The sequence below is a fragment of the Ursus americanus genome, chromosome 5 (assembly GCF_024610735.1).
Source record: "Ursus americanus isolate L20-20 chromosome 5, mUrsAme1.1.p, whole genome shotgun sequence".
NCBI lineage: Eukaryota > Metazoa > Chordata > Mammalia > Carnivora > Ursidae > Ursus > Ursus americanus.
The window spans coordinates 207,653-229,786 of NC_142131.1; the positions used below are offsets into that span (position 1 = coordinate 207,653).

Genomic DNA, 22,134 nt, shown 5'->3' on the forward strand with positions numbered 1-22,134 from the left:
ATCTGAGAAGGGGATACCGCAGCCAGCGTCTTGTCCTATTACGGAATTTCCACCTTGGAGGCACTCAAGGGTCTGACACGAACATGGGGAACCCAGCCTACGTTAGGGTTAGGAAACCAAGGACATGGTAGCAGCAGCATCACCAAAGCTGCCTTGGTCTTCTGGACTCCCAAGAAGGGTGGCAGACCCTGACAGTCTCATGGTTCTCAAAATTAGGCAAATTAGAACGTTCAGATTCTAGTTATTTCTACTTCTGCAAAGTTGGAGCTGTAGAGCTGGATGTAATGAAGTAAAAGGGTGTCCCCTCAAAATGGTTTTGTTTTCTGGAGAAAGGGAAGTTCTGTAAGTTGGTTTTGTTTTTGTTTTTGTTTTTTTAAAAATCAAAATGGTGTTTCTGCAGAAGAAATCATGCCCAAAGAAACTTCCTTAGCCCTCTAATGAAGATGTGCTTCCCCGAGCTCTAAATCTCCTTGTGTAGTTCGGTGGTGGAAGGGATCTTTGTGGAGCAGGAGAGTGTTCCCCAGGCACGCTGCCCTCAAGTGACATAATAGTTAAATCCACATCCACCATTTTATTATAACCCCCCCTTTAAGTATAATTGGATCTTCTTAATTCTCACATGCTAAATTCCATTTAAATATACTTTCTCTGTGGCTCATTTACTTTTCTCATATTAAGTGGGTTAGAGAAACTAATCCGGTTGCACAGCTGAATCAGATTAAATTTATTTGGGAATTTCTTTTGGGAAGGAACATGGCGTGTGTATGTTTGGCTATTGGAATCTAATAAGGAAACCAGTGTTTTTATTTAGAGGAAAATTCTTCTTTGATTCATTTCACATGTCTACTGAAATCCCACTTTTAGAGAACCCAAGATGTGAAGGGAGAAGAAAGATGGGAGTTTCGTGTCGTTGCCTGTATTGATATATTTTTAAATCAAGACCATTTTTATTGTGGAACAATTTAGAGTTTACATGGCACCTTTCATTCTAGGCAGGTCCTTGAGCAGAGTCACCTCGCCTCTGAAGTTAGAGACAATCTGTCGTGCACGGCCCGGGAGAAGCAGAAGTATTGTTGGTAAGGCAGCTGGAAGTTAGCCAGACACTGAGGTTGCATCTAAATCTGCGGTGGGGAGCTCAAGAATCCTGACTAAGTGGATCAGGACTCTGGTTTTATCTCCTCTTGAGACATTTATGTCTCCTTCATGTATCTTTGGGCTGAATCGCTAGAACCCAAGAGCTGGTCGTTCTGTGAGGAACCTGGAGCTGGTTTTTGCAGCTGGGGTTTTATTTGGAGTCTGCATATCCGGATCCATGAAGAAGTCTAGTATTATGTACGAGGCTGGGTGGGGCGGTGAGTTTCCTTGAGGAAATGGGCAGGAAGAAGAGTACTATTTTAACTGGTTGTTTTCTATATATAATATTTCTGCTCAGTATTGCTTTCTATTTTTCTGTCTTTTTGAAGGGAAATAGTAAGCTAGGAGTTGAGATAGAGACCTTTTCTTCAGGGATTTTGGTTTTGTAGAAAGCCTGCATTAGGGGGACCTGTCTGGCGTCCTAAAGCATAATACGGTCCCACGGTATGTTCCTCTACCCCGATCTGATGCAGAGTGCTTCCAGTCACATTGCACGAAGGAAGAAATTGGTAAGCTTACTTGCATTTTATTATTAAGGGTCGCTCTCAGAGGCCTCCTCTTCTTGGTGGGTTCGTAACCCTTGATTTTATCCAAATATATATTTATATGAGATTTTGGACTTTTTCTAGTAATGTGAGTCAGGCTGGAGAATTCATCTCATGTATGCGAAATGTTGAAGGTGACCATGGATCAAAGTAACAGCTTTTTTTAAAAGCAATTTTCAATATGATGGCAGTATATCTAATAGGTCTCTATGCATTTAAATGTCTTTTCCTCATCAAAACAATGATTAGGCAATTTCATTTTCACGAACTATAAGAATGTTCCTGAAAGTAGGTCAGCACCACTAAATTCAGTTAGTCAACAAATACTGAGTGCCTGTTATTCCTTCCAGCACTGGTAAGAGTGGATTTTTACATTTACACTGTATGTCCAATGTACACTGTTGTTAGGCCAAGTGGCTCAGGACATCTCCACCACTCTTGATGGTAGAATGTGGAAGAATTTATTCTCCAGCACATACTCTTTTGTCTCTCTCTCCTTTTTTTCCCCCAGGGTCTCCCCATCCTGTGAATTCTCTTCAATCTGGGAGCAAGGGTTGACCAGATGAGCAGAGTTGGTTCTGACAATCAAGGTCCTCCTGGGCCATCTGTTAGTGCAACAAATTTCATAGTAGCTAGGGTTGAATATTATTTGTAATCTAGGGATTTGGGGCAGCTAAATATATCTTAGGTGACTTGGGATGGATTTGGATCTAATTCTAATTCTAAATGTTGATTTGATGGTAAATGTTTGAGCCTTTCCACCCCAAAGTGGCAGACGTGCTGTTAACATCTGGCTGGAATGGGGGTAGGGAGACTGGAGGGAGGGAGAGAGAATGCACACACATACAAGTTAGCATCACCTCAAAACTATAAACCACAGAGAAATGGGAGTTTTGAGCCTATTCTAAATCCCTGGATGGTCTCTTGGAGCAGTAAAAGAATTGTCACACCTGGAGTTTCAGACTGACAAGTGCAGGAGACTTCACTGCATTCATATTTGTGTTTGGAGCCAGTAGCATGATTACTTTGGTCACTTTTTCCTAAATTCATCCCTTAAGGTATTTCTTAGTTGGAGCCATTGAGGAGCATTTGGGATCTAAGTTCAATGACTTAAGATATTTACAGGAAAACATCAAAACTCTTTTGGTCCCCCCTGCCCCGAATATGGGTATTTTCAGCCTTTACAACTCCCTATGGTACCTTGCTGTGTAAATAAATATTCCATCTGGCCTCCAAACTATGTTTCAGAGGAGCCTGTTTCCTTTGCTTTAATAGTTTCAGATAAAGTACATGGGCCTATACCACCCATTTACTCTCTTGTAAAATTTCGTTCCATTAGTATTAGTGCTAGTCAAGTTTACAGAGTACTTACTGCATGCTGGATGCTTTGCTAAGCACTCTGCTTGTGTGACCTGATCCAACCCTGTGACAAGCTTCTGTGGTAGGTATAGAGGTGTATTTACTGTGCAGCTGACCCTCACTTGCACGGCTACTTCGAGAGTTCTGGAAGAGCCTAGCTGTGGGGTCGTACAATGCTACTTCTTTGCAAATGACTACTCATTATAAACTTCAGCACCTCAAAACCTGGTTCTGTTCCTGGGTAGATGTTTTAATGATCTACATTTTATAGTTGAGAAGACAGAAGTGAGGAAACCTGCCCCAGGGTCACATAGTAAGTGGGAGAACCAGGCTTAAAACCTGAGCTGTTGGGCTCCAAGCCCCAAACCACTCTGCGCACGGATAATCTGCATTTTTCTGAAGATCTGTCTGAACGTTCTGCCTCATGTAAAAGTTAAACATTAATTATGCTTAATTAGGATCTAGATTCTTATTAGTGTTCAAATGGGTCCTTTTTTGCTTTAATCAATTTTCAAAGTACCTTTCATTAGAGTTAGAGGTTTAAGTGTTGATACATTGAATATCTGTGTATATAATTATTCATTAATCTGACTTTGAACCCAAAGTAAAAGACCTGCCAAGTAAACGGACAGATTCTCTGCTCTCAGCTGTGTGGAGCTTTTCGGGCGTGTGACTCCAGGATAGGGAGACAAAAGGAGCAGCTGGCATGACCTAAATAAAAGCTGGCAGCCATGGGCGAAGGTGTGGGCGTGTTGACTCGCACAGGTGTTGCTGCCGTGCGCTGGTGTCCGGGCACCTCGCTCTGGAGAGCGACTTCCGAGGTCAACGGACTGAGCCTGTCATCCACACACCCAGCCCGGTCTTCCAGCCCTGAGAGATGAGATTAGATGGGTTAAGCAGAAGCCATTAATGCAAATCTGAAAAAGGTTTCCTTACCTCATGTGCATAAAGGGTGTTGTCACATTTATTGGGTCTTTTTTCCCTGAAGTTTAGAAAATCCAACTTTAGAAGTGGTAAACTTTATTTTTGCTTGTGTGCTACAGTTTTATTTAAGGTGAAAGTTAACGTACAATCTTTGTGCTTGAAGCGGCGATAAACTAGGTAATTGTATTTCATCGTTTATGAATCCACTATTTGGTGACTATAAACCCAGAAGGTTAAGTCAAAGTCAGAGTTTTGTAGAACTTAGTTAATAAATTGTTGGATATAATAAAAACCAGGGATGAGTATAGATTAAACAGAGTTGAAGTATACTAAAGAGTAGCCTATGATTTGGATGTGTATAGGGAACACTAACCATGTGAAATAGCCTTGAAATAAATACAAAAGCTCACAAAACTCATTGAAGATCATCGAAACTGTGATGTTTTATTGTCTCAAAGTTCGATACATATTTTCCGTATCTCTCACACATGGGCAAATTGGTAATCATGATTCCCTGAGATCTATTACTTGTATCTTTTCATAGCTGTCAAGAAAATTTGTGAATATTGCCCTTCTAGGAGAAAATTCCAGTCTGAAGATGATATGGGTGGGGGGATTAATGAGGAAGCTCCGTAGCATGTTTGGCTACAGGGAGGAAGCACACATGGAAGACCACCATGACAAATGGAGGGAGAAGCCGCACCTGCCTCCCGGGGCCAGGAGAATGTCCTGGGTTGAGAGCTGACTCAGTAACAGGTCTCCCTCATTTTAAGTAAACAGGTTAAGAATAGCTCATTTGCAAGACTGAAAAAGCATGATCCTTCTTTTGAAGGATTTGCATCCGAAGATCCAAGATCGTTTTCTTAGGTGGGAGCAGATTTACTGGTGATGTGTGAGAATACAGTACAAGCTGAGCTCCTACATGAAATGAGAGTTGGAAGTGTGACAGAATTTCTAAAGCAGGGAAACTCTTTCCTTATGAGGCAGCAGAGAGACTTGTGAGAAGCATTGAAATAGGAAAATGTTCCTATATCTTAATACTCCATTAAAAAAAAAAAAAAGACTTAATCTCTGCCATTTTTGCCAGTGATTGAAGGCTAGGCTCTTGAAATTTTTTTGCCCCAAGGAAACATTCCTGGAATTAGATAAGAGTTTTGGAGAATAGGGTTTGCTTTTCAGAATGAGGACTTAAAAATTTTGATTGCAGTGTGTAAAATCTGTAATCCAGGGAATTTCTGTAGCCGGGGAAATGTGTATGTTGGGCTCCTCTCTTCAGAGTTGGGAAGTTTCTTGCAAGTACGTGGGAGCATGCTAATCAGAGGTGAGAGGGAACAGTCCATTCTCCAGGTGTTTTTGCGGTAGTAAGCCACATCACCTGGAAGAGAGAGTCAATGCAACTGTAGTTTTGGTTTGGAGAAATTGCAGTAAGAAGATGCAGTCACGTGGCCAGGTTCACGTAACTGAGGTGGAATGGACACCAGCGTTCTTCCTGAGTTGCACCAAATACTCCTATTTTTTTATCTGCGAGTTAGTAATTTATAGCTTCCACAGAGGAGGAAGAGTAAACCTTCTTCCAAGTTAGGCCACAGTAACATGTTCTTTCTGCTTCGGATGGACTAGTTATGTAATTCTTGTTGGATCAGAAACATAACTTTGCCAAACTGAGAAATTATTGTGAATTATTTTCTCCTTTTTAAAGGACGAAATGTCAGGTTACTATCGCTTTTTCAGTTCACTGTGCTGGAAGGAATAGTGAGATGGGCACTGTCACATACAAGAATTTGATTAGGGCCCTCTTAACATTTGTGATAGCAGATTGATTCGTTTCTGGAAATACAGAGGTGCCTGTGTCTGAGCTGCGAGCCCTCCGGCCCTGTCCTCTAAAACTGGACTAACCTTAAAGTCATTTCTCAAGGACGTGGATGTGTTAGCTCCCTGAAGTGTCTTCAGGTTGAATTTTTAATGAGGATATTTTTAAATTGTGAAAGCGAGTTTTAAAAATCCATGACCAGTTTTTTAAAAAATCCTATCGCTGCTTTAATTTAGTAAGAAAAAGGATTAGATAGTTGAACTATTCAATGGCCATTTTTAGAATCCACTATTTAACTTCTGATAGGGACTGAGAATTATTGAGGTGGTGTGAAGACTGCAATTTGCTTTCCTCCTTTGACTACACATCGGCAGAGAGAATTCTCAGCAGAAATGTAGCATATATAGTAATTGCCAAAAAGTTCTCTAGTTCTCTAGGTCACTGCATAGGCTGGCCTGGGTATTGTGTTCAGACCTATAGAGAGAGCGTTAGAAAAGGGCGGAGTTAGACCTGTGGGCCTCCAAAGTATTGTTTGCTAACTCGAGAATTTTTCACCTTTTTAAAAAGGCAACTTCTTTGTGTATAAGTTGAAATCACTAATAGTTTACATTATTGGGTGCTCAGAAAAATACGTAATTGCAGTTTCTGTTTGCAGTCAGTCACCATTACACGTACGCTTCGAGGGTATTTAACTGGACACTCCCTAAAAGAACAAGCAGTTTTTGGAATTTTACATTAGCTCTTACTTCACGTGTCCTAGTGTGGCCAGGACGCTGCTGTCTTTGGGCTCTTCTCCCACCCCACTGGCTGCCCTTCTTGTGCTCTGTGGCTGGCCCTCCCATCCATCGCCCGCTCCGCACGTTAAGGTGCCCTAAAGCCCGATCTCCTCGCTGTAAAGCCATCTGAATGGTGACTTCTAAGCTCGTGTCGCCAGCCTGCGCCTCTGTCCTAGTTCTCGGTCCACATCCAGGGCCCCTTCCTCATCTTCACCCGCGTATCCGGCAGGTGTCTCCAAGTGAACATGCTAAAGTCAAACCGCAGGAACTTCTCACTGTCCCGTGTGTACAGCTGGGGACCCTGTCCTTCCATTTGCTCGGGCCCACAGTGCTGGAGTTTGCCCATACCTCCAAGCCCTGTGGTCTCTACCTTCAAAGACTGCCTGGGATCCAGGTCGCGTGCAGACACACAGCCAGCTCCCCACCACCCGTGTCCTCTGTTTCTGTGTTTTGTTTTTGTAACTGGTCTGTGTTCACCATTGCCTTTCTACCGTCCGTTCTCACCGCGACAGCTGGATGATCCTTTTAAAACGTGTCCGTCCGTGGTCTTCCTCAGCCCAAAACCCCCTTTCCGTTGACTCAGTATAAACGCTGAAAGTCCAAAGAGTGGGCCATGAGGCCCTGTATGAACACCTGCCACCACCTACAACTTCCCCTCACTGTCCCTGCTCCAGACACATGGGTGCCTCGCTCTCCCTCTGGCAGGCCAACCACTTCTCTCTCAGGGCCACACTTACCCCAGATCGCCATGTGACTTACCCCGCTCACCTCCTTCAGGCCCACATGTCACCTTATCAGTGAGGCCTTTTGGATCATCCTATAAATATGGCAGCATACTCCCTACCCCTCCACTCCTGCATTCCCAGCACCATCTGAATTTTTTAAATAGATGATTTGTTCACATACATGTTTTTATGTATTTACGTTTGTAGATTTTATATTAAATACATTTATCAGGGCACCTGGATGGCTTAGTCGGTCAAGTGTTATCTTCGCCTCAGGTCATGACCCTGGAGTCCCGGGATCGAGTCCCTCATCGGGCTCCCTGCTCAGTGGGGAGTCTCCTTCTTCCTCTGCCTGCTGCTCCCCCTGCTTGTGCTTGCACACTCTATCCCATTCTCTTTCTCTGTCAAATAAATAAATAAACAAAATCTTTAAAAAATACATATTTATGAATACAAACATTTATAATAGCAACAAATTTGTATATTTGTATATGTATAAATATAAAATTAAAAAAACACATAAACTCTTTCTTTATCGTCCCCTGACTGAAGTAGAAGTTGCGAGGGGGCAGGAGCTCGTCTTGCATACTCCTGTTTTCCCGGCAGCCAGTACAGCACTGGGTATGTGATACCCAAAGATAATTAACAGAATGAATGGAGTTTGGATCCTTTTTTTTCCCCCTGCCAAAGTTGTGAGAATATATTTTCTACTATTTTTGATACAGAAAATGACTGATAACTGTTTTCCTGAATAATTTTAATTTGTGTATTAAAAAGCCTAGCTGTCCATGTTATAGTTGTATTGTAACGTGTTAAACCTTGAGAAAGGTTGCAGGCATAGCATAATGAACACGTGTATACCCTTCACCGATTCTGACATTTTGCCACTTTGGTTTAATCCCTCTATCTATACTGGGTTATAATTTTTTTTTCTGAATTTGAATTAGTAGTCGTAGACATCCTGACCCTTCATGCCTAAAACACTTTAGGGTACATCTTTTAAGGACAAGGACGTTCTCCTGCATATCTGTAATGTATCACTCTCCCAAATCTAACGCTGATACAGCACCCCTGCCTTATACGGTCCATATTTAATTTCCCCGGTCGTCTCCATACTGGTCATTGCAACTGTTCTTAAACATCCAGGATCTAATCAAGTTTCATCAAGTGCGTTAGTTGTCACGCCTTCTTAATCTCCTTAAATCTAGAACACAGTTCCCTGGATTTTATTGGTCTTCATGACTTCACATTTTTTTTTTTTAAGAATCCAGACTAGATGCTTGATAAGATGTCCTTCAGTGTGGGTTTATCTGATTGTGTAATCTGAGTCTAGTCATGAGAAAATATTTCTGGCAGGAGAATAACCCAGGAGATGTGGGTGCTTCTTAGACCATCGGTAGGGTACGTGATGACATTCTGTCTCACTGTTGCTGATACCAGTGGAGGTTGTTGGTTAAGATGGTAACCACTAATTTCTCTGTTGTAAAGATGTCTTTTTCCCTTTTGTGGTAAATGGCCCCGGAAGCAATACTTTGAGACTGTGTGGTTCTCCCATTTCCCAACAACCTTTCAAGCAGTGGTATCAATTTCTCCTGAAGATTCTTGCCTGAAACAATTACTGTGGTGGCTGTAAAATGGCGATTCGCTTTTTCCTGTGATCTGTTGTTAGTTGGGGTTCTTCTGTAAAATGCTCTCCCCTCTGTCTTTCCCTTGTTTTAAATCGTGCTCGGTATCAGTATAAATTAGTGAATTATTTTCTACCCTGTGTGTTCTAATCATTATTCTCACTTACTTTGATACTCAAGTTGTCCCAAATTTGTCTAGGGGGATTTCTCTATCCCAGTTTTGATGGGGAAAATAATTAAGGGTACCTTTGTTTCAATATAGTGAGATATTAGAAGAGCTAAAGGAGTCTACTCAGAACTGGGGAACATTGAGGGGAACGGATATATGGTCGATTCTCCATGGGGAAAGTGAAGAGGCCTCGGGTGTCCCCAGGTGAACAGCCTTGTTCAGCTGGCTTTCTGCCAACTACTGAGTACCTGCCGGTCTGGCTGAGGCAGGTCTGGAAGTGGCTCCTTCTCTCCTGGAGCATTCCTACCTTGAGTAGGGCAATGTGACAGAGTCTGGGAAGGCTAGGCTCTCTCCCTGCAGCAGTGGTTTCCAAATGTAGGTGACCCACACGAGAGAGATTTCGGCTGCTCTTTATTTTGTTTTGTTTTTTGTCTTGTTTTCAAGTGCAGTGTGTAGACCCATAGTATCTAAGTCTTTGGATCAGGCTCCATACCTGTTCTGAATGTTTACAACTTTTCCCCCAGTAATCTTCAAATCTTAGGTTTGGAAATATGTTTTTTTTCTTTAATAGGGACGTGAGCAGTCAGATGTTTTGGGCTTTTGGGTTTCATTGACCTCAGACTCACTGGGGCTAAAAGGCATAACCTGTGGATGGATTGCAAGTGGCCTGGCATCAGCTCTGTTTTACTTAAGACCTTTAACTGGTTTTGGTTAGCCTGGACTAGGCTTTAGCCAGAAGGATGTGTTGGCTCAAGAGGGAATGATGAGGAGCATAGCTGGTAAGTGGTCATCCTTACAGATTTATTCTATAGGATTTTCATGACAAGGGAGCACCTGGGTGGCTCAGTCGGTTAAGTGTCTGCCTTTGGCTCAGGTCATGATCTCAGGATTGAGCCCACCTTGGGCTCTCCACTCAGTGGGGTGTCTACTTCTCCCTCTGCCTCTGTGATCTCTCTTGCTTTCATTCTCTCTCAAATAAATAAAATCTTAAAGAGGATTTTCATGACAGGTGCTAGAATGTGGGGAGTAATGGAAAGTAGTAGGTCTGATGGGGGAGGGGGAAGACTGCCCCTTCGTGTACATGAGAGGAGCACAGTGTGTTTGGCACCCACCTCCTACTTTACAGCTGCTGCAGTTGTGGACAAATGGTATATGCCCATGAGAATTTTATAAGCAGTCCCAGTGTTGTTACCTCCAGACTTACTTAAGCTCTACTGTCTACTAAAACTCGTAATTTGACCTTTGTTTAAGGATAAAAAAAATATCAGTGGGGTAGCATAAACCATATTTACCTAACGCTCAAGATTAGGGGTGCCCGGGTGGCTTAGGTGGTTAAGCATCTGCCTTTGGCTCAGGTTGTGATCCAGGGTCCTGGGATCGAGGCCCACGTCAGGCTCTCTGCTCAGCGGGAGCCGCCTTCTCCCTCTTCCTGCCACTCCCTCTGCTTGTATTCTCTGTCAAATAAATAAAATCTTTAAAAAAATAAAAAATAAATAAAGCACAAGATTAGTATATGAGTGAATGCAGCACCACAGCTACAGGATTGGAACTGAAGTCAAATTTGGGAACCACATTCCTACCTGGAAGGCACCGTATAGATAACTTGAGTTGCCATAAAGTATGGTTCAATTCAGGAAACAAAGGTTTGGGAGATGGATATCTGAGTTATCCGAGATATGGTTAGATACTATATAATATATCGTTTGGTGAGGTTTCTTATTCTGTTTTTTTCTAATGTTTTGATATCTTTTATAATACCTAACACCAGATTATTTGACAAAAATGAGCATGCTTCTATTTTCTGGTGTGTTGGAGAAAAGATGAAATTTATTATTTGAAGATGGTATTGGGACACTGGAGATGAGATAATAGGCAGAGATCACTGCAAGAAGTTATAACGTGCATTAGAGCATTATGGGCAATTTTTGTTAGCCATCCCAAGTTTTGTAATGCTCTAATGCTAAATCAAATTACTTAATTAGTTCCTTTCAGAGGTAGGTCGTGTTATCACTTTGGTTGAAAAGTAAAACGAAATTCGAGGTTTGGTTTTGGTGAAACTTCAATATATCTGATCTAACTGCATTGCTTTATCCGTAGCAAGTAACAATATACATCCTTAATTTTCACAATATACAAGGCAGGTGCAGTTATCTCCATTTTCAGATGCAAAAACCAATATTTAGATAAAGTAATCCAGTTGAAGTCACTCAGCTGGCTAATAGCAGAGACAGACCTTGAACTCCATCTATTTGAGACCAGGACTTTTCTATAAGACTTTCCCCCTGATGACAAATAGTATTTACCACAAAGAAAAACGTTGTAATTTTCACATAATTTCATATCCCAGTGATAAATGCTTTTATTATTATAGGGGATATTGTTCATTATTGGTTTGAGAAAGTGTTTAATTAGCTTATTTAAAGCTTGTGAAAAGCATATGGGAATTGAGATTGTAACATCTTTTCTTCTATAATGGGGCTTAATAACCTCAACCCTCACATTAAATGGTTAGTTACTTGCAAATGTAGCATTTAGACACACATATAACTGACTTTGAAAATATAAGCTGTCATTTGAAAGCCTGATTTGTTCCATGCACAGTCTCTCCGAACTTTTTGGTCATGTTGCACCCTTGTACAGAAGTATTTGTGGATTTCCCCTTGCCTGCAAACATCTGAGCACATCTCTTTTTCCATTCTGGCTCTTGCCTTTCCAGTGACATTAGCCCTTTCCCAGGGACTGGAAGTCGCTGTTTTTGGTCCTTCCTGGCCCTTCCTCGTACAACAAGGAAAGTTCCTTGCTCAGCACAGACCCTGCTGCCTGCTAGCACTCTCCATGAGCCCAGTTCCTTCATTTCCATAGTTAAGGCATTAGATGCATTCATTTAATACCCCCTCTAGCTCTGATATCGCATGATTCTCACCGTTTCCGGGGAGACCATGACCATCCAGCACATACAAGTGACCCAGGGACAAGTTGGTGTCTGTACAGGCTCCCTGGGTTGTGATTCCCACCCTCCTGTGGGAATTATGTGAGAAGATCAAGGAGGTAAAGGACTCAGTGGGGCTTGCGGTCACAAGGTGCTCACTGGAGTGGAGGGAGGATAGGGTGTGAGTATACAGCGGAAGTGACTACAGGATTTAGCCAAATTGCACCAACATTCAGGGAACGCCCGGCAGTAACTCTTGAGTTCCAGAGACAGTTCAATAGGAGCAAGGTGGCACAAGTGGGAAGAAGGGTGGCCAGGAGGTTTGGCTGAGGAAGGGAATCTTGGGTAGTGAGTTCTTAGAGGTAGAGCAATTCTACATGGTGCCAGGTCTAAGTGGTGGATCGGAATGGAGATCTTTAGAATGGAGGCAGTCAGAATACCTCCATGGCAAATTTTAGAAGGAAATTGATTGATCACGTTATAGCTGGGTTTAGGTCAAAAATTCAGATAATAACTTAGTGCTATGGGCATCTTTGACTCTATGTATGAATCTGTAAATACCCATCTCAGAGGTTCTCACTAAATCAGGCCGTGCATATAAAAGCCTGAGGACGTCAATAAAGCACTGTGTAGATCCGTCGGTGGTGGTTTGGTCCTTGTGGATGTGGCCTCATTCTGAATCCCCTTCCTCTTGGTTCTGCAAACTGAGCAGAGACCGGGAGCAGGCTCTCCGCTGTGACATCTCTTCTCTCCTACCAGCTTCTTTTCCCCTGTCAGCCGGTCTGTCCTACATAAAGGGTCTTGGACAAAAAATGTTCCTAAGGAGCCGCTTGATATCCCCTGGTTGATGTTTGTCTCTGTGAAAGGCAGTGTGAACTGAGATTTACCTTGTTGCCTCTGCAAGAGATTTGGAGTTCGTGGCAACTATGCATAACCATTGTTTGGACTTCAGGAAGGTCCTTTTTATGACCTTTCAGTGGAGGTTTTTCCTCTATTTACTCCCATTCGAAGAGCTGCTGTTTGGGTTAGTGGTGGTACCTTTGGAATTTACACAGAAGAAAACATACTGTTTACTGAGTCTGGGAGTCTTAAAAGGCTTCTGTTCTTCCCACAGTAATGTTAAAAAATTCAGTGCTGTGCCACCATTAGAACATTCTTAAAGATAAGGATATTTCCTCCAAGGAAAACAAGCATTTTTGGTTTTGGGCCTTTCTAATTCAGAGTTGGGATAGTAAAAATAGTTTGTGTGTATGAGTATATAAAAGCAGCTTTTTAAGAGAGGGTGGAGATGAGAGGAAGCCACTAAGAGTCAAAGGGGAAAGAGTATTATACAGGTTGCCCCAGTTAAAGACTATTGCATTATAAAAAAACTTTTGAACTTGAAAAGGTAATGGAGGTAGAGGGGAATTCACTGATCTATAAAAAGAATCGTTAATAAATATTTCCATGTCTTTTTTAGATAATTACATTATTTAAATTCAGGGTGGTGGCAATGAAGCTTAAAGCCTCAATGTTAGAAGTGAAGATTAATCGAAGATCAATCAAAATTAGAGATTAAACGTATAATAACTTAATGTTTGGAAAGGCACAAGAATTTGACTTGCATGCAGTGGTTTAGGACCCTATCCATACAGCGGAAGTAACTGGGAGAAGAGAAGCCTGAGGGAAGGTGGGAGCCAACATGAGGTTTTTGAAGGACGCTCATGTGAGAATCAGGTCTGTCTTTCGGGATTCATGGGACACTTGATCGAACTTGCAGATCTACAGCTGTGAAGGAGGAGACTGTAACTCATGTGCTCCAGCCATCCAGCATGCTTGCAGCGTGAGTTAGCCTCCCCGGGGCCTCCGGCACCCCCAGGCCAGGTACTGTGGCATTGCCAGGGCTGTGGTACAAGGGGAAGATTCCTGGGTCTTCCAACTTGGTTTTTCAGGAAGGAACTTGAGATCTGTACTCGAAAACAGTTCTCCAGGAGAGTGTGTTGAACCAGGTTGGGAAACCGCAAGGCTAGACAGTGTCTAGGAGGTGGTGATAAATGTGGAGATGGCTGCATATTAGCCTATAAAGTTGCTTTGAGTTCCAAGTTTTTTCAGAGTCTCTCAGTTACAATTTATTCAAGTACAGGGTAAAAAATAGTTAAGAACATATGGTCTAGAGTCAGACTGCCTAGGTTCAAATTCCATCTTTATCACCTATTGGCTGTGTGTCTTTGGGCAAGTTGCTTAACTTCTCTTTTTCTTACCCCTAAAATGAAGATAATAACAATATCTACTCCAAGAATGGTGTATCACTTGAGTCATGGTTTGTTAAAGACTTTAAAATCGTGCCTGGCACATAGTAAGCTCTCAGGAAGTGTTGCTGGTTACAGCAGCAGAGCAGGGATCCTGAGCTCACGTGAGGGTCTCAGGAGTCCTTGGCCTAGAGACCTGAAGAGAATACCAGTATGTCAGGGCTTGGAAGGAGTGCCAGTTTCCAAGCTAGATGTATCGCACATGAAGCATGTATTTGGTGAAATATAAATCTATAGGCCAGTAATAGACAAATCTACCCTTGCTGGTGATTTTGCCATTCTGCTATCTAAGTGAGGAACCTCGAGTCCTCTGTTGAACCACCGTTTAATCCTTGCTTTAAAAAGTTCTCAAATAGTCCTCCTTTCTCTCTAATTCCTGCTTCCACTGCCCAGTTGTCCTGGGCCAGGCTTGGCAAGAATTTTATCCAGCACCTAGTTCCAAAGACTGAAATGCCTTGGAGGACCCACGTTGGGTAGTCTTACCCTTACATTTTTGGGAAGACACCCGAGCTCTAGGCACTGTGCTGCAGTGATGGGGGCCGTGGGGGATAGCCCTTGCCCTGAGTGCCTTTGCGATCTCTGGCTCAGGTGTCGTATCCGCAGGGAGTCTTCTTGAAGACGCCTTCTGTAACCCACCCCAGTAAGAGTCTGCATCCAGTTCTGATGTGTATGTGTGTTTCCACACTGTCAAGCAATTCTTAGATCCCAGCTGGGTGTCCTACAATTCAACTAAGTCCTGATATGCTCTCTTCAGAGATAGCAACGGATCCCACAAGTTAAGAGCTCAGTCCCACGAGACTGCCTTCCACCTCAGACACCAATTTCTAGTCCAGGTTTTTACCTGTACTTCTGATTGAAATATAAATCAGAGGTTCCCATGACCTCCTCCTTGGGTACAATTACTTTGCTCTGGTGGCTCCTAGAACTTAGGAAACCAGTTGACTCATTAGATGATTGCTTTATTACAAAGGATCTCAAAGGATATAAATCAACAGCCAGATGAGCAGATGCCTAAGCCAGGCCGTATGGGGGGGAGCTGTGGGAATTCCGCCTTCTCTGACCCTGCCATTCTCCGCTGAATTGCCACAAATTCACCAGCCCAGAACCACTACACACCCACTAGAAGAGCTGAATAAAAGACTGAATAAACAAGGATTGGCGTGAACGTGGAGCAAATGGAATTCTGATAACTGACTGGTGCATGCGTGAAATTGTTCAACCACTTGAGAAAGGACTTTGACAATTTCTTAGAAGTTAAACGTACACCCACTGTATCACCTTGCCATTCCAAACACACACACACACACACACACACACACACACGTTCAGAACAGCTTTATTTACGACAGCCAAAACCTGGAAAAAACCCAGATGCCCGTCAGCAAGTGAATGGATAAACAGACTTGTAGCCGTCCAATGAAGGACTCCACGATGGAAAGGGTATTGATACGTGTCACGGCCAACGTGGATGCGTCTCAAAATGCGCTGAGTGAAACGAGGTAGAAAAAGTACAGAGCGTATGATTGCATTTATATAAAACTGAAATGCAAAGCAATCTGTAGTGACAGAAAGCAGATCAGTGGTTGCCTGGGGTTGGCGAAAGTGGGAAGGGGCTGAGGGACTTTGATGGTCATGGATGTGTTCACGGTCTTCATTGTGGCGATGGTTTCACAGATGTGTACATGTCAAAACATTTTCTGTCTACTTGAAATGTGAAGTTGCTTATAGGACTGTTAAACCTCAAAACTTAAATAAGACAAGACCGATATTTATTCGATTTTGTCTATTGTCCTAGAATCACCCTTCCTCATAATAGGTGCTTGTTAATTCTGTCCTGAAGTGAATTTTTTTTTTTTTTCAGTTGAATGGGGGAGAAAGTGGGTTAGGAAAGCACCTGAGAAACCATACAGAGTCTACAGTTGAAGCTTTGTTGATTCAAATGAAGGATGCCTGGGACCACCTTCCCTTTTAAATTACTTGAGCATTTATTTTCTTGTCTTTAATAGACTTGTTTCTGGAAGAAAGACTAAAATAGAGCTGTGTTTGGGGCTCCTGGGTGACGCAGTCCGTTGAGAAGCCACCCTTTGGTTTCAGCTCAGGTCGCGGTCTCAGGGTCGTGAGATCGAGCCCCACGTCAGACTCTGGTCAGTGGGGAGTCTGCTTGAGAGTCTTTCTCTTCCTCTACCTCAGCCCTTCCTGCTCATGCTCGCTCTCATATAAATCTTTTTTTTTTTAATTAAAAAAAATAGAGCTGTGTCTTAGCTCCGACAGAGCCTTAGGCTCGTATAGCTTTATGCTCAGGGCGGCCTGAGGTACAGGAAGGCAACTCCCACTTTTTATAGGTGAGTAGACTGGGCCTGAATAGTTGTAGGAAACAGGCTGATACCGCAGTGTAGCCTTTACCTAAAATGGTTTCACTTTTATTAGCTCTCCTGGTCATTAATGAGCTCTGTGTGGGTCCCACCACCACTCCAGCTTGTCTTCCTGCCCGATTCTGAGAGAGGACGGTGTTCATTCTCACTTTCTGGAAACCTAAGTATCGTACCTCGGGGTTTCTGCTGGAAATGACCTGAGTCCCTTTGTCTTTGGATCCTACTGATGTTTTTAGAAACTCCAAGTGAAATGAAATGGAGAGAAGAGTTTTTGCTCAGCTGGGTTGACTTTATTTTGATGGTTGACCAAGAGGGTGTGATGAGCCAGTGACTTGACCCTGGCAGGTCAGGTTCCACAGCTCACCTGGGTGTGGAGCAGGACAGGCCGTGGGAAGAACAGCGGGAACCATTCTGAAGGCCAGCTGGGGTTGTTGGAGCGGGTTCGGTACCCTCATCACAGCACAGCCAGACCCTCTGGACTGTGTTCGAACAACACGGAGTTTACCTTTAACACGACAGCTGTCTAGTCTCCTGGGATTGGAGAGAAGTCTTTGTTACGGAAAATTTCAGCCATATGTGAAAGTTGGAAAAATAGATAAGGGAATTCATTATATCGTCCCCTCACTTGGACTTCTTACACAGTCATTTTATTTTAAAAATTTAATGACTATCAATAATAGGCTATTATCAAGAAAAATGATTTATTCTGAGACATTAATGGTTTAACCTCCTTTCTTCAAATAAACTTTTTTGAAGATATAAACGTATGTTCAAACCATTTGTAGATACATTTGTGGATAAATGTAACAATTGTTGCTGTTGTTTTTTAATTGCTGCTTCTTAATGCTGGTAACTTAACATTGGAAGTCGCAGCAGGAGTTGAGGGCCCCGAGGAAAGGCCTCTGGAGTGAATTCATTGCCAAGGGCTGTTTCCTCAAACTTCCCTGTGCACAGACTGCACGGCACCTTCCAAACAATAGTCTCCAAACTGACTTGGCAACTGAACTCTGTGTTCACATGAAATCGTCAGCACCCCGATATTGAGAACAAGCACCAAGCTGAAAGGAACGAACAGCTTACCTCTCCAGGCATTTTGGGTTTGACAGTAAACGCCTGATTGTCTGCAGGAAGCTGTGAACACGTTCAGGCGGCAGAGGACGCTTTAGAAACTGTGGTCTTACTGCATTTCTCTCTTAAACAGGGATTTATTTAAGACTCTGTCCCTGCTCCCATCTTAAAAAGCACACACAAATGACATATTGTCTATAGAACGCTGAGAATTTCTGTGGATAATCTTAGTTCTAGGTTATTTCCGAGGCTGCTCTTGTAATGTTCTCCTTCTACTTAGAATGATAGTTATTAACATTTTTTATGAAAGTAGCTAAACACTTAAAACTGAGATTTCTTCATGCCTGAGTATATCTTGACCTGCACAAAATATATTGCCAAACACATCGTGTGCAAATCAAAGGTTTAATTTAATATGCCTGAGAAGATGTTTATATTCTAAGGAATTCTATACTAAGTTCATTTGTGCTGTGGGTGAAAAAAAAGCTCCCTCACTTATCTGAGGGTAACTTACTTTTGACCTGCGTGAATCAAAATGCACCCACACTTTGGTGTTAGGAAGCTCATCTCTACCTCTAGGCATTTTCTCATTAGTTGCCCATGTGGGATTTGTAAGAAAGAAGGGGGGAAAACCCTAATGCACTTAACTGATTACCCTGACCTACCTTCCACCCTCCTGGTTGAGTGGATGGTAATGTCAGTAATAAGGAGGAAGCAGAGGCACTCAGCAGATCACACGGTGCCCTTTGCCCTTGTCTGACTTACACTCTGCTCCTGAAACACTGCCCAACCCCCAGCCTCTCAGCGTTGTGACAAAACTCCCAGCTAATCGCAAGAGAGGCAAATGTTGGAGATGCAAAAGAATAAAATTAATAAAAGCCAGGGTATGGATCCACCTATCCAGCATACATTTTAAGGGTTATTGATTCTAGATGAAGCATTTATAAGGCAGCCTCACTCAGGTTGGTGAGCAAGAGAAGCCGGGTAGGGGCCTCTCCCATCTTCTTCCCTGCCTATCTTAGGAGCCAGATGCTCAGACCATTTGCGAAGTCTGGTCAATAGAGGGTAGATCAAGCTGCAGAAAATAAAAATACTGAAGCATTAGGTTTTACATATCTACTCTATACTTCCCTGGTCCCCAAAAATGTGTTGTGTTGGAAGAAGAGCTGAATATTTGGGCAGGGTGCGCACACAGTACACATGTCCTTGTTGACCTCTCAGTGTTTTTCCTGTCTCCTGGGAATGGATGGGGTAGTACTTCCATGAGCAATGCTCCGTGGGCTCTGCCTGAATTCTCTGGTTTCACTCCAGAAGATAAATGACAGGGCTCTGGCCATCCATCATAGTCACATGATACAACCAGAGCGCCAAATTAGGGGTGTAGGTGGAGGGCAAAGCTTTTCCCCTAATTAGCTTAAGACTGTTTTCCCCTTAATTCCCAGCTTCTCCGAAGGTCTTAATATACTGACGGGATCTCTGTGTGTTTCCCTTGTGGTGAATTTATTGGTATTACCCCCTCTTTTTGTTTGGACATGTGCAAAACTTAAGTATGTCTGCCCCAATCCCCAAAGACTAACCTTTACCATAAAAAAAAAAACAAAAAACAAATTGGCAGATGTGTCTTGGCAATAATGAGAGATCAAAAATTCACTTATTCAAAATTGTCCTTCTGAGTACTAAAATATCTACTCTTAAAAATGTGTAGCTTGAATTCTAAGGTATGTGTTGCAGCTAAGGAACAATTTATATCAGGGAAAGACAATTTACGGAACGTTTTGTTGACTCCACCTACTATTGGCACTGGTAATCTTGTAACTGATGAAGCTTTACGGAGGAGAGGGAAAAGCTCTGCTCTTAGAGTTTGATGTTTTATTTTTATTGCTGTAAGACCGAGCCACTTGTTTTCATAATGTTAAATATGAACCAACCCCTGAACCTGGGCTCCTGCCATGAAAAGCTGAAGTGTGCCGCGCTAACACAGATAACACTAATTACAGCCGTGTTCATTGCCAGCGTACTTGGAGCCTTAAAGCAGAGCAACTTGTCCATAAAAATAATAGCTCCTATTTATTGAGCACTGAAATTGCTTGACAAGGTGGTGGGGCCTTTTACACATATTCCTGGTTTCACAACCACCTACTATCTCGTTATCTTCATTTTATAGGTGAGGCCACTGAGGTGCAGAGAGTAGACAGCTGAAGTAAAATCGTACAGCTTGCAAACGGCAGATGCCGGCTTTCAGCCCTTATCTCGAGGAAAAATCCCCCATCGGAGTTTCTGCTTGTCACCTGTGTTGTCTATAAACAGGTCAAAAACTGATCACACGAAAGAACAAAAACCTTATGAATTGAACTACTGTGTTTTCACCAAGGGACCGTGGCTGAACTTTTTTCAGAGCCTTTAAATACATTTATTTTTGAAATACCTTGTAAACACTCGTCCACCTTGTTGTTATTTTTTGAATAGCCACCGTGTGCCTGGTGCTATGCCGAATTATAGCTCCAACTCATGAGCCCTGTCCTCAAGGAGCCTAGTCTGTTGGGGGAGACAAGTAAACTCAGAAGTACACTACGGGTTTGCCATGGGGCGATGTTTGGGTGCCATGGGAACCATGAGGGAGGGAGAATGTGTGGGGAGACTGACAGATCCTGGGGACACCACCTTCCACCTTCACTGGGCAACAGAATGACAAAAGCCTGTGCAGGCACCGTCACCAGGGTAGGAGGGAAACCTGTAGGAAAAGTTACACTAGATAGAGCAGGGCTTGGCTTTTTTTCTGTAAGGGCCAGACAGAAAATATTATAGGTATCGTGGGCCGTTTGACTCAGTCACAACTACTTAACTCTGCCCTTGTAACAGTAAAAGCACATCCTCTCCATGTCCATGAATGGGCATGGCTGGGTTCCAATGAAAGTTTATTTATAAAAACAGGCAGCAGGCCGGGTTTGGCTGGTGGGCCATAGTTTCCTGCCCCCTGGAACAGGCCAATGAGAGAGACTTATTACCAAACAAGGTATGACCAAAAAGTAACAGTTTTGACTGAACAACAAAGAAGTTGGTGGCCACTTTGAGAGATGCGTGTGGTTATTCTAGCCCCACCCAGCCTATTTGAGGCATTTAGTAAGGATTTGTCAAATGACTGAACTGCCTACAGGTTGTAGGCAATCTGGTAGTGAAGGGAGAGGAGAATGTGGTAGGAGTCTGGTTCAGATTCTAAATGAATTATGTATAAATTACTTGATGTTCTATTCTGAAGAAAAACAAAAATAACATGTTTGAAAGCTTATTCTTACTTTTAAATGGATATATGATTCTGGCCTCCTGTTTGGGGCCCAGTAGGCATTCTGTTGTTTTTGGTTTAATTTTTTTGTGGGGGGAAGAGGACGTGCTGGTATTTAGTGTCCAGAAATTTTCAACTAATTGACACTGAAGAAAGTTTTGATCTCCTATTAAAAATCTGAGTGTCTGTGTCATCTGCAGGGCGCTGCGAGAGTTCTTGGAAATGACCAGAGGTTTGGTAAGGCTTGGACTTCAAGATATCCGTTCTATTTGTTGCTGCAGGCGATTTTAGCAACCTCTCATTGACCTGAGAGTATTGGTGCTTCGTTTCACGCTGTTCTGAACACCTAGGCTAACAAAACCAGCTCTGTTGTTGGAGTTACTGTGACGGTAGTTGTCCACAGTTCAGCCGTACACATAAAAATCAGTAATTGAGCTTAGCGATCTTTTAGGGTTACCAAAATGAAGCGTTCTGTCCCAGACTGGGGAAGGCGGGGCCTGTCTCCGGCACCCATGACTGATGTGGGGACACAAGGCTAACGGGGCGTAGGCTTTACATTTGCTTTGATGTGAGGATCTTCCTAGAGTGACAGCCCCGACACCGTAGCCGCAACTGGGCCTTCCCAAACCTCGGGCGAGGCATTTTCTTGCCTTCAGGAGTGAGATGATCTCTTCCTGGATGAAGCCTTCCACTGATGCCTCCAGACAGGGTCTGTCTATTCGATAGTCACCTGCTTCTGTCTGGCACTGTGCGAAGGACAAAGGTATAAAGGTAAGTGAGTGCTAGTTCCCGCCCTGGGATTCCTTACTTGTAACAGGTGTCAAGACACCACACTACGCAAGGTTCTGTTCTGGTCCCCTTAAGCTGTTTGACCTCTGATAGAGGCCAGACGTTTGCTACGGAGCGTTTGTGCTTGGTATAGGGTTTATAACAGGAGCCTGAAGGAGAGGCACTTCAAGGCCTGGGTGCTCTAGCCAAGGGAAGGGTGGTGGTGGGAGGGGAGCAGGGGATTGGGTTCTGGGAGGGGGAGGGGTGGCAGGGTTGAGTGTAGTGATTTGGGGTACTATGAATGTTTCAGTCTGGCTAAACCAGGTGCCAGGTGGAATGTGGGGAGGCAGGAGGGGTTACGA

The 22,134-nt window shown here is 43.1% G+C and overlaps 1 protein-coding gene across 3 annotated transcripts in view; it reads left to right on the forward strand.

Moving 5' to 3' along the window:
- The window catches only part of MCC (MCC regulator of Wnt signaling pathway), a 375,394-nt gene that overhangs the window by 184,132 nt on the left and 169,128 nt on the right, over positions 1-22,134 (forward strand). The window contains exon 1 of one of the 3 annotated variants that reach the window (XM_045777291.2): positions 1,101-1,643. The exons of the other annotated variants lie outside the window; for them this stretch is intronic. Within the exon in view, the coding sequence (XP_045633247.1) occupies positions 1,581-1,643 (63 nt within the window). The 5' untranslated portion in view covers positions 1,101-1,580. Of the gene's footprint in view, positions 1-1,100; positions 1,644-22,134 lie in introns of those variants that run through there. 3 annotated transcript variants of the gene reach the window in all.